The sequence below is a fragment of the Phasianus colchicus genome, chromosome 1 (assembly GCF_987193195.1).
Source record: "Phasianus colchicus chromosome 1, bPhaCol1.hap1.1, whole genome shotgun sequence".
Classification (NCBI taxonomy): domain Eukaryota; kingdom Metazoa; phylum Chordata; class Aves; order Galliformes; family Phasianidae; genus Phasianus; species Phasianus colchicus.
Window position 1 is genome coordinate 27686130 of NC_143436.1, and position 13429 is coordinate 27699558.

Below are 13429 nucleotides of genomic sequence, written 5' to 3' on the forward strand. Positions count from 1 at the left end.
TGAGGAAATTGAGGAATGAGACTTGCTAAGCTGAAGGACAGGTTAGACTTCCAAAAATACTTCTGTGTTAAAAGTATGTATTTGTTCATGTAATAGCTGAGTGTCACTGTCTGCAATCTTAGCTGTGTCCTCTATCTAGTGGCAAGATTACTCCAGATTTAAAACAGACACTGATTTGGGTGTTTGAGATAGAAGACAAGTATCCTCTGGGAAAATTGTGGTCATCATATAAAGACAGTATGCTCTAGCAAAACCCAAGTAGAAGCATCATCATGCTAAGTGAAGATGCTGAATTTTTAATCCAGAAACTGTATCCTGACTTTTTGAACTTACTAAACTAATTCGTTGCCCACTATGCATACTTGAAGTAACAAGGTCAGCTCTAACCTGATTCCTCATGTTCCATGTTCAGTGAAATTACACACTGCTGTTCATTTTTTCACATGTACCTTTACTGCTCTACTCAAAGTCAAGCAATCCATATTATTTATAAAATACCTCTTGACATCCTTTCTTAATTCTACCCTGAAAAACCACAAAAATCAGATTTCTGTTAGAAGCAGGAAAAATAATTTCATATTGCTAATAGTCTTGATTTCACTTCGTAGAAACTTGAGTGACTCAGCATGACATTTCTCTTGATTAGGAAACATTTTGCAATTTCACTTTATGATATATCAATAAAATTTTATCTTTCCCTTAGTGTGCCCTTCTGAGATGGACGTGCCATAAAACACATCCATGGGCTGCTGATTTACCCATAGTTCCCTCACTGATTTTTAACACTGCTCAACACTCATATTGTTAATGAAATCAATTTCTAATTTAGGAAGAACAGTAACTGCTTTGGAAGAAAACTATTTAAAAGAAAAAAAAATCAACAGCAACAGCCAATCACTACCTGACATTAATATAATTACAAGAAGTACAGAGTACAGCTTATTTTAGACAGTCAGATGTTCCAGTTAAACCACCAGCCAACCAAACAAAAAAAACCCAAACCCCCAAATAGTTTAATCAAAGCCAATGCAGATATGTGACTACACCTGCTCCCTTCCTTTGCCTGTACTCTCAGCACCTGCTGATCCACTTCTATCTCATTTTGTCTTGACAGAGTGAGAAATCGCTTCTATGCCTGCTTGACTGTGCAGTTAGGAGGCTGCTCTGACTTTCACAATACATTTTCAGTATCTTGTTGCTGTAATTTACCTCTGGAGCACCTGGGCCTAAGAGCAAATAAGAAAGGGAAAGCAAAAAGAAGTGCCAGTGTGTGATGAGTAATGCCAGGAGAATGCAAGTTCACTACAAGTTAAAAGAAACTGATCCAAATATGTTGCAGGGTGAATTAGGCTAGATATGGAAGCTTACCAGAACATGCATAAAGATTTGAGGTTTAGCTCCTGCTCCTAGGGATTGCTATCTCATTCTCAATCACCATATAACGACAAATAATAACTCTTATTGACAGCGATCTATTTCAGGTAAAGGGAAGTGTGCAAAGGTAAAACTATGCCTTTGAATCTTCTCAGGCAGGGAAGGGCACTGCGCTAAGACTCACACACATTGCACTAATGAAGAAAAAGGAACGCGCTACCAGTTTTGAAAGCAGTTATGCATTTTATAGGAAGCCAAACCTGAACTCTGGAACTACTTTAAATAAAATTTGAAGAGGAAAAATGGAGGCAGGAATACCTCGTTTTGATCATCCAATGCTGTGAGCTATGCTATGAGCTGCTTTGCTCTATTAACACTGGGGTGTTTCTGAACATGCTGAAGACCTTTTGTAACTTGTGGAACTTTTAAGTTCTGTCTTAAAGTAAATATGGAAACTTTAATGGACAGCTGAATAAAGATTCTGAGGATTTAATCTGGATTTATGTGTCTACAATCTAAATAGTGGTATCTCAGTTCATGACCATACAAGAAGTCTACTTTAAAGGCTGTGGATTTTTGATTCTACCAAGATTGAAATTTTCCAATACATTTTTAGGCTTCAGATTGGCAGCATTCCATGCAGTCAGATATCCATGAGCCAGAGAGAGCTTTACTGAAGTAAAGTTTTAAGAACAGGAGCTATGTATCTTACATAGTAATAATGAATAATAGAGCTATGCAGGTCCACATTCACTTTGAAGAAGCCTAAGTTTAAAAACAGCAAAATATGCTTTATGTAACAGAACAAGAGTTAAAATGGATTGGCTCATGTATGAAGACATGTTGCCTCAATTGTTCATGTCTTTTACAAGATGGCCTTAAAGTGGCACTTTGATTCTGACAGATTCAGAAAGAGTAGAATAAAAATCCTATTTGTGAATAATACCAGGAATATTCTAAGAACCAAGCACAAAATCCAGCAGTTATTTTAAAACAAAGCTGTAAGCTAAAGGAAGATAAAACCAAAAAAGTTTACATGTAAATTTTATTTAGCATTCCCATACATGTAATATTTGCCCAGAGACAACACATACACCATATTTCAATATGAATGAAAGAATGTATTTTTTGTATTCCAGGAGAAACACTCAAAGATCATTCAAGGTCAACTTTTATCATGGCTGCCAATCTCTTCACACAGTAGCTGGTTTAAAATGCTGCTCTGTTTGAGAGCTTTTAGACTGGATATATCTTCACTTACAACAGGGACATCTTCGCTTTGATCCTCAGGTTTCAGATCTTCACTGTCTGACAGTGTACAGAGGAGTGTATCATTTTCATAAGTAGGAAAATAATACCTACAAGCAACAAGGTGTGATAGAATAGAATATTACTAGATAGACACATATTCTGGTTCAAGTAGGCTGGACTTATTTTATGAGATTAAATTAAAAGAAAAAAAAAAGAAAAATGAGAAAGTCTGGTTGTCTGCAACGACTAAGCAAGCATGCTCAAAAAATCAGCAGACACATGCACCTTAGAAGTTATACAGAAGAGACAGCAACAAGCCTTCCCAGTATTTCTTCCCCACTCAGTCATGACTGAAGCCACAGATCCAGATCTGTCCCACACCAAACACTGAATTGAGGTTTTTAAAGTGAGAACAGTCCCTGTGGCATCACCCCCTAGGTTTGTGAAGCCTGCTTGCAATCTGAATCAGTGATATGTTATGCTCCCTCTCCACTTGCTACAGAAAAAATCTCATGTAAAGAGCTCAAATTAGGTATATACTATACATATATCTCCATTAGATGTGCAAAAGAAGGGGTTTGATTTGTTTCTAGTGTTTCTGTGTATCCACAGCATATCTCTACTATCAGTGACATACATGCCAGACACAGCAAACACACACAAAAGACTACTTCGCAGCAAGGAACTTCTCTTGCATACTAACCTGACAGTGCAGACACAACTCGTGGTGACACTGAATCCAGCATGCAACTAAAAGAGCAGGACCCCATGTTTATTTTAGCTTTAGACTGAATAGAGATTTCTAATTCTGAGCCGTTTTGACACAACTTATTATCTGAGCTCTGAGCACTGTAGCACTGATAAAAACCAGAACTTTACTGCTTTACAGACATTATCAAGTAGCAGTATAAATACTGGAAGAAAGATGTTTCCCCTTACTGTGGTTGGTCCCAGGTAGACCTGGCTGGCAGGAATGTAATGTGTTTTGTCTCTTGCATATGACTTATCAATCCTCCTTTAGACTGAAATTTCTCCTGGCAGCTGTAACAACGGCATTGATGGATTTCTCTCCTTATGAAGTTCACTAGCTTCACTTGCTGATAAAAGTTTAGACCTAAGAGAAACGGCAGCAAATCAGTACTTAAGAGATAAAATTTAAATTACGAATGCTTTTTATGATTTAAACATAAAGGTTGATAAGGGTTACTGAAGACCAGTACTGCAAACTAACTGAACAAATGTTTCTTCTTAGACAAAGGGGAACCAGTTCTTATTTTACTGTAAAAATTACAGCTTCCCTCCTCTTAGTCTACAGAATGCAAACACTGGCCAAACAAAGCTGAGAACCCAGCCTCCTAAGCTGCAAGCAAGTCTTAACAGGCATAATAATCATCTTAATAGTAATGATTATTCCAAGGCTGCAGCAGCCAGCCATGAGACTTATAGAATGGCTATTTGTAGGGGCTACTCTGAAAGAATCCAATGGTTGTACAGAAAATAGCATACATCCTTGGCACTAACAACAGTTTCAGAAAAATAGTGGTTTGGCTGTCTTTTGTAAGCCAGCTGAAACAGTATCTGTAATGGAAAAGTTAGATGCCCAAACAGAAATCAAATTGATACAGTTGCTTTCCAATATTCTTATGATGTGGTTTTCTTCAGACTAACAGCAAATGCTGACAAGTACAGCATCTCTTACTCACCAAGCTCTGATTTTATTTTATGAAAGTCAAATCCATGTGATTTCTGGAGAAAAAAAAGAAGAACAAAAAAATCTAATTTCTGCTATTTCAACTAGTTCATATTAAACACAGCTTCTCATAGACTGACACAGACATATGCAGACATTAATGCATGGTATAACCCCCCAAATGTTTTCTCTCATCAGAAACATTCATATTCTCTTGAACAGCAATGCTCTTGTTAGATAGTGCATTAAAACTGAAACACGGATGCTAACCATCAAACTTATTAAATCATTAAGCCACTTTAATATTAAAAATCCCACCTTTTTATTGTCTGTATCAGTCTACATAGTTACAAGTACCAGCTATTCATTGTCTCATTGTAAAACTGAATACTGTAGATGTAGATGCTACAGATGCAATGCCTTAGTTCTGCACTAAAGAAAGAGTTAAACAGCTGAACTGATAGCATCAAACAAAGATGCTACAATCCCACTTTTGAATTCAAAAGTGATGGAAGAACTGATATTTAGAGTACTTGGTTAATGTGGAGGAGACCACAGAAGCAATACAGACTGAGTGCAGCCCCCATTCCCCTGCACCACTTGGGAGGAGGAGCAGAAGAGGATGTAGGGCTGGGGAAGGTGTTTTTAGTTTGTTTCAGTTTCTAACTGCTTCAGCCTGTTAGCAACAAGCAATAATATTCATCTCCCTATGCTGAGGCTGTTTTGCCCATGATGGTAATTGGTGAGTGATTCTATATCCTCATCTTGAGCCCTTTTCCAATGTATTTTCTCCCCCTATGTTTTTGAAGAGGGGGAAATGAGAGAATGGTGTGGTGAAGCATCAGTATGAAACCATCACCACAAGGCTTACCTGCATGTGAAGATGCAGCTTTTCTGTGGTGTCTGCTTGTTGTTCACAGAACAGGCAAACTGCACACACAGGGTGCTCTTCCCAGTCAGACCAGTCTCTTATGATTAAGAATTAAAAAAAAAAAAAAAAATCATTTAATTATGGAAAAGAGAAGAGACATTCTGTGAAAAAGCACTACAGATTCTGCTTTCACGGCACAATAAATCCAAAGAAACAAAATACTTTGAAGGAGTGGAAAAGTATGGATTTACAGCTAAATATATGATTAGAAACTAGTTTTCTGTCTAAAAAAAAAACCCCTGGAAATTTGAGAATAACAGAGCAATTATTGCTGGGTACCTCCTGTGCAGGCAGGCAGTACATCGTGCTTGAACTTCCCTCCACTACTGTCAGGGTCTCAACTTCGGTTTCTAATCAGCTTGGCAAGTTATAAACTATTGCTTTCAGAATTTATTTTTATAAGGTCTTTCAAACTTTTCTAGTCTTTCAATATGTTAGCCACAGATACAAGCATCACACACATTTTAATCAGTCTGATATTTATTCATCAAATATTATTTCTGAAAGAGACACTCAGTTATGCCACATTTAGATATGCATGCAGAGAATAAATACCAGCACTCGTCTGTTAAGATTCACAATACTGCTTAGAGATGAAAACATGATTGTACTCAGTTTTTAAGCAACAGAATTAAGCTTAAGGAAGGTCAGGGAGCCTGGTGCCCACAAACCACTCCTTGTTTATCCAAATCTCTGCAGTCAAGGATAACACCTTTGTAGTAATCAGATGGCCTGGAGCCCAGAAGAGCACAGAGGAGAGGCAGATTTTGTCCTCAGTCAGCACCACCGACAAATTCACTTCAAACTTACTCTTAATTTTAAATCTGAGAAAATCCAGTTCACTTTTAAGTACAAAATAAAAGGTTTTGCCTACATTACTGTAAAACCTAAAAGGTGCTGGTGGAGCTATATGTAAATTAACAAATAGGCTTGTGGTTGAAGTACAAAATTTATAGCCCTCATTGTGGAGAAATGCCTTTGATGAAAACAATTTGGAGTTGATTACACTGGCTTAAATGAATTTTAACTGTGTACTAACTATGCACAGCATTTTTCCTGTAACTGCTTTCAACAGTAATGCTCTTACAGTTCTTTATAAGGGCACACAAATAGCTCTTACTCCTCAAGGTTATCTAGTAATTCCCGATCATCCTCTGACTGCACTTCCTCCCAGGACTTTCCAAATTCCTGGGGAAAAAAGAAGAAAAGGAAAAATAAAACATTTATTGACTCACACCACATTTTACGTATCAAATGAATGAATATTTGGGAGGTCATGGTATTTCTGTGAGTTAAAGGCAGTCATACAGCATTGCCTTAGTAATAACTTAAAATAAGAATTTGTATTATCTTTTAGTGGGACATTCCCCACCTGCATCTGGGAAGAAGGTGATTTAGCATGGAGCTCCCAAGAAGAGCATCCAAGCAGTGTGCAAAGCCAGTGTTGCAATACTACTAGTTAGTTCCTAAGGAAGCTATGCTAACACTGTTCTGTTTGCCACCACGCTTGCTCAATGTAAGCATACCTACTCACAATGGTCTGTCCTTCCTTTCACCCTCTGTACTGTTTATTTATACTTAAAAGATCTTCAGCCATCGCCATACTTTTGTGAAGCTACAGCACAATGGCAGGCCATCTCAGCATGACTGCGATATAAATAACAGACAATAAAGAGCTGAAGTACCAGCAGTGATCTTTAGCTAGTGTTTTTCTTTCCACTGACAGGTTCTTCCTGCCTTTGAAAGTAAACCAGAGCCAACTAACCAGTACTGAAATAGTGCTTCTGAATTTGTGCCTTTCATGGCTGTGAGGTGCTCACAAAGATCACAGTGGATGGTCTCATCTCCAACAAGGAAAGGTGGCAAATAAAAAGGTCGTTCTTTCATTTATTTGATTCCAATAACTATCTAATAAATATATGTAATAAAATCCTTAGTAGCAATTGTTATTAGTGTCTTAATGGTTGTTTGGAGAAACAATGAAAAGATATCCATCATTTAACAATTTAATGAGAATTTTCAAAGCTGTTACTGTCTATCAGATAAATGATACACAAATGTCTCTAGACAGCTCTAAACATAATGCCATTATAGATTACAGAATGAAAATTCAGTAATTAATTCAGGGATGCTACATGGTAGTGTGCAAACTCTCTGAGTTACGAGGGAGACTCATTAATGTCACCATTACCATGAGATAACATGAAGCCATTAACACATCTCACCACATGTTCTCACAGCTGTACACTAGCTTCCTATGGCTTCTAATGTTAACACCTTAATGAGAGGATACCAGCTCATAACCACTGCAAAAGGAAGAATGCTCACAGTTGTTCCCTTAGCAGCTTGGAGTGTATATTCACAAAAAAGCATATTCAAAACAGAAGCCAATATTAAGCTTCAACTTTTAATTAAAGGTGAAAGGGGGAAAGAACTATGCACATGCTTTGTTAGTCGCTGTTTCTTTATGGTATTTCTGCAAAGAAGCCAGTAAAGGACCTTGTAAGAAGTCTGTTTCCCTTATCTACTTGTATTCAGAGGAGAGAAAAAGGCAAAAGGAAAAAGCTATTCAGAACTTGTATCAATGGAAAATTCCAAGGTAAATGGATAACTAGGGACATGATGATGAAAGTGTCAAAATACAGAACTGAGCAATTGGATGGGAAAGAGTTCTTCGGAAGATTTTTAAAGCTTTCAATCCTTTTTAAAGCATTACAGCTTGATAAGCATTTGGGACCAAGGGTGCTTTGTTATATATTCAAGTTCCCTTGCTCTTTCATCTGAGATGCAAGAGCTCTCAGTAACATCTCTAGAGATTCCTAAGAAATTTTTAACAAAACCTGAACAAAAAAAACCCCTAGACTTGACATTTTTATAGTTTAAATAGAAAATGCATGACTAAAAGAACTAAAGGCCTTGCTATATATCCAAGTAAAACCAACTACTTCTTGAATACATGCTGCATACCTTATGGTGATGAGGGCCCTGCAGATGAATGAGGAGAGCATGCAAATGGGTGTGGTTTGAGAATTTCCACTTCTAAAATGAAGTCTAAATGTACAGAGATTAACTGCCTCCCCAGCACTTTATCTCCTCAACTTGAGCAGAGCTTCAAGGGTTCTGCTGGGAGACAGCCAGCATGCTTCACTGAGGCAATATACCCCAACATGAGCAGTGTTGAAATGGAAGAAATCAGGCAGGCAGCTGCTATCTCAAGCATTTTTCCCCAAACAGCAATTACTGAACTACATGCAAATAGACATGCAGGCCTGGGAAGCTCAGAAAATCCAAATAGCTGCTGCTTTCCCTGCAAACTTCCCCATACCCTTTTTCTCACCTGCCTTATTATGATCATCTGATTTGCTTTATATTGCTGCAGAATTTAGTAATGCTTTATCATAAAAAGGCTTACTCCATCATTAGTTAATAGACACTGGATTCAATTTAACATGAACTGTTTCCTCCTTGGTGATTGCATCTCTCCTTGAAGAGAAATGAACATGCACATTTTATGAAGACTTGGAACTATCACCAACTGAAGGAGGTTTTCCATTTATTTTTTTACAAAATGTGCACTACTTAAGTCAGAACAGGCTAAATATATATAGTAACCCCCATAGCTCTTCCTTTCCCTCTTTAGCAACAGCTAATAATGATGACTCAGGGCTTGGCAATAAGAAAATATCAAAGATGAAAAGTAAAGCCTTTTGGAAAACAGATTTTCTAGTAGGTGATAGGTAGCATTTTCAGCTAACTCAGTCATATGCACATTTGTTGTGGTGATGTTACATTACTACAGGTAAGTGCCATTAGACAATTTGCAAATAAACATCATCATCTACTACAACACATACTCTATGCTTAAAGTGCTGACAGTGACCATCTCTCAAACACACAAAGGAAGGCCTCAGTTTAGGTCTGCCTCAGTTTTCTGGGATGGAACAGGAGAGTTTTACTACTGCCTTGTTCTTTTCTGACTCCCAGCACGTATCATATACTCCAGAGTTCTTCCTTCCCTATTTTTAGTTGTCTTTGGTACAAGATGACTCTCGGGGACGGAGGCTAAGAAAGGCATAGAGACAAAACTAGGTAGGAAGTTTTTTTGGAGAAGAGGAAAATAAAGTAACCCAAACATATCTGTGAGATGCACTGCTGCTCAGTTCTTCAGCCTGATTTTTTTTTTTCCTCCAATTTATAATTCAAGCATTTTGGAATAGGACTGATATCATCTTTTATACTTATGCAATACCAAAAAAAGGTCTCCAAATCCACTGTGGAAGTGACACCAGTGCCTTTTGAGTCATTTGCATCATTGCAAAGCTCCCATTCTAACTCAGTAAGTACCTAGTAATTAACTTTTGATACTTATGAAATAAATCTATGCCATATGCACGTGACAAAAAAACCCTTCTATTCTTACTAACCGTAAGATGTAATACAGTATCTTTACACTGACCTGTGAGCAAAAGAATGGATAATATGGATAATATGGGGTAGATAAATCAAAGCAGTTTGTGGGTCATGACAGAAGTCATAAAAAATCTCAGAATACCAAAACATTTACAAAAGAATTTGCAATATTAATCATTGCTATACCAAATAGAAAATTTTGGAGAATGAATTACTGACATACAAAAAATGTAACTTTTCTTATGAAAACATATTCTCATAACTTTACTAAAACCTCAAGTAAAAAGAATAGTTGAGTGGATGGGCAGAAAGAATGAAGGGAAAGCCTACTGTTCTAGAAGAAGTCAATGGGAGTTTTGCCATCAACTTAAAAACACTGGTAAGCACCGTCCAGAAGACTGTAAGGCAATGCAGTGAGCATTCTCAGAACATCTGAACAAAAAGGTTTTAAAACCCCTCAGTGCAAAATAAAGGCAATTGCCAGTTCTGGCTTAAAAAGACTATTTTACACAGTGCTTGGTGAAGATAATATACAATGGAAAAAAAAAAGCACATTAACATATATACAACTTTTAAAAATTTAGATGCTTAAAAAGGTCTCTGTAAGATGCTTGCACTAAATAATTATCTATTTAAATAGGTTAAGATTCAGTTGTTGATAAAAAAGCTTTTGGAACACATCCTAAAAGCAAACTGCATAAGACTGATGTTTATCATTAGAGACCTACTTAGTCTCACAGTGTCTTTATGACGAAAAGAAACAGGACCAAACAGGCAGAAGGGAAGATCTTTATTACACTCCCAAACTCAAACTGTTCTGTAAAAACATACAAAAAATAAATAAACTGTAAGTTTAAATCTTTTGGTCAAGATTAAATCTTTAGTAAATATTGAAAGTATATCTGTCAGTTCAAGTCTGTATGTGTGAAACTGCATAATTCCCCTGCACATTTGGAGCAATGGGAAGAATGGATCTTTAAGACTTCTTGAGAGGTCAGTGAAGGTTGATAGTATTCATCAGAAAAGAAAATCCTGCAGTAAAGTGTGAGGAGCTTGGGGAGAGGAACTAAAATGACTTCAAGTCATTAGAAAACACACTCTGCATAACATCCAGAATTCAATGAATTTTTGAAGATTGAAAAAAAGTCTTATATTAATTTAGTCTACTGTACACTAAATATAGTGTGATAGCAGTAGATAATAATGGTATTTCTCCTTATGTATAAGGCCAACCTACTGAGCCCTCAGTGAACAAATTAAGGTTCTTCCCATTAATTTCTTTTCCTACTTTGTGCAAAAATAAAGGGTTTACCAAAAGCTATTTTGAGAACACATGCTTTATACAACATAAGACAATTCTAACATTTTCGCGTTAACGAAAAATTTGGTCCCATGTTAACAGTGTGCAAATACATACTGTATAGTGAGCTATTCTGTAAATGTTTAAGGCAGAGTTTTTCATTTGTTTTATTTAAAAAAAATCCCTTATTTAAAAGAAGAAATGTCAAAAATCCTGATGGAGACATTTTGAAGGATCAGAAACAGAGTAGAAACAATCTGCTGTGTAGAATGCAGTGAAAGACAAAATGTGTGCAAAAAAAAAAATTATGGCTGCAGCAGTGTGTACACAGTCAGAGAAGAAATTGTGATCATTGAGAGTGTGTCCCAGAAGCTGCACAAGAAGCTCACCCTCAGAAACCTTGCACATGCAGTCTCCAGCTAATTTTAAACATGTTGGTGGATTGACGTTTTTGATTAGAATGACATTTGCTGTCCTCTCTCTGTAATGTCAAAGATGTGAAAAATATGTCTCTAAGTTATGTCAATAAATAGGCAATATCTGAATTGGTTCAGGCTGGTTTAAGAAGACACTCTGCAAAGTCCTGCCCAGAATCCCAACAATAACTACAGAGGTCCAGGGCACTGGCTTGAGCCTTGTCCTAGAATCATGGAATCACAAGGTTGGAAAGGACCTACAAGATCATCCAGTCCACCTGTCCTCCCATTACCACTGCTATCACAAGCCACTAAGCCATATCTCATAGCTCCTCATCCAGATGCCTCTTGAACACTGCTAGGGACAGTGACTCCACCACCTCCCTGGCATTGTTCTGTCCAGTTCTGTGACTGCCCATGCTGTTTGAATGCTCAGTGGCCATGCCAAAAGCACTACTCAAAGAATACTGAGACATGGTTCAGGAAGTGTATAGGGCACAGATCATTCTCAGTAGACAGCATGGACAAGGTCACTTGCTTTGGAGCAAGTGGGAAGAATGGGAAAAGAGGTTAGATATACGAACATTAATCTTGTTGTATTGACTCTAGGCTATTCTGATTATGAACATGGGATAGCCCACTGTATCCTCTGTGATGTTATAACCTCTCTGACTGTCTCTAAAATTTCTGAATGCATATCACACAGTTCTCTGTGCTTCTGGTTCAATTTCCTGATCAAAGCTGGAACAGATGCAAAGCTGAACTGAAATGCAAAGTTGAGATGGAAAGGATTTTAAAGAGGATGCTGCATTCTGCAAACATAAGACTACAGAACTAATAGAAAAGAATAAAGCTATTAAAATCACTTAAAACAATTAAAACATTAAATTTGAGTCTGTTAACTTTCAAGGAAGAAGTGACTAAGTTCCATTGAGAAGCTGAGAACATCCAATATGCAGAACTTCATAACCTTTTCACCACTATGTAGCAAATATAGATCAGTTTTTAAAGCAAGTTTAAAGTTTTTAAAGTGGCATTCACGTTTCTGGAAAGGAAAATAAAAGTTTCAGATCACTGATCTTTAGAAGGAAGATATACAGGATCACAAAGGGAATTCACTCCACCTAAGGTAGGAGGAATTTGGCAGAGCTTTAAATATCCAACTTCTTGATTGGAGTAAAACCCAAGGAGAGATTAAATGGAAAGAGAAGGTAAAACAGTCAAAGGTGCCTGAAAAATTCATTTATAACCTGGGTATTAATACATGCAGGTGGCACACAGACTAGTTCAGGTGAAATATAGTTATTTCCAGGAGAGTGCAGAAGCTTTTGAAGCATCTCTTATATTCAAGAGCTGAAGACAGCAAGTGAAAATTTGCTACACACATGCATACACACTCTCACGGATGTGAGATAAAAAACAGTATTACCTAAAAGCATACATCTACCTGGAGGCTAAGAGCAAAAACTTTTTCTTTCATCTCCATATCTTTCATTTTCCTCCTCTTTGCATCTAATTTATACTCTGAAGAGCACTTCCAGACTAAGGTTTGTAGAAAACAAGCTCAAAACCAATAGCATTCAAGTTAGATCTGCATTTATTTCATTACTCTATCTCATTTTCCCTTCTGATACTTAAAGCAAAGACTGAGCACTAATGACATGATGATTAGCATCTCTTCAAGCTGCATTTTTGCATCTCTCAGAATCAATTCTCAACAACAAATGTTTACCATTTCTTAGTTTAACAATTATCCAGATTATCATACCATAAATGAGCATATTTCTTAAGAGTCCTTGACATGATTTTTGACCTTTTTACTAATTGCTGAAATGCAATTACTCATTTTTAACAAGACATTGTCTGCAGCTCTTTAGTTGATTTATAGAACCTCTTACCAAGTAATTAATGATATAAAATCTGTCATATTCTTTGTTTTTGGCATTGATTCTGCGATGTTGCTTCTTTCTCATGTGATCTTTAAGTGTGTTTTTGTCTCTGAAGACTTTTTCACAGTACAAACACTGCAAACTAAAACAAAAAGGTAAACAGGTCAA

The 13429-nt window shown here is 36.9% G+C and overlaps 1 protein-coding gene across 2 annotated transcripts in view; it reads right to left on the bottom strand.

Moving 5' to 3' along the window:
- Positions 1–2401: 2401 nt before the first annotated feature.
- ZNF277 (zinc finger protein 277) overlaps positions 2402–13429 on the bottom strand; it is a 53448-nt gene continuing 42420 nt past the window's right edge. For both annotated transcript variants that reach the window (XM_031615651.2, XM_090137609.1), the window contains 6 exons: positions 13271–13403; positions 6367–6434; positions 5187–5283; positions 4329–4371; positions 3565–3739; positions 2402–2732 (listed from right to left, as the gene is read on the bottom strand). In XM_031615651.2, the coding sequence (XP_031471511.1) occupies positions 2540–2732; positions 3565–3739; positions 4329–4371; positions 5187–5283; positions 6367–6434; positions 13271–13403 (709 nt within the window). In that variant the 3' untranslated portion in view covers positions 2402–2539. The remainder of the gene's footprint in view (positions 2733–3564; positions 3740–4328; positions 4372–5186; positions 5284–6366; positions 6435–13270; positions 13404–13429) is intronic.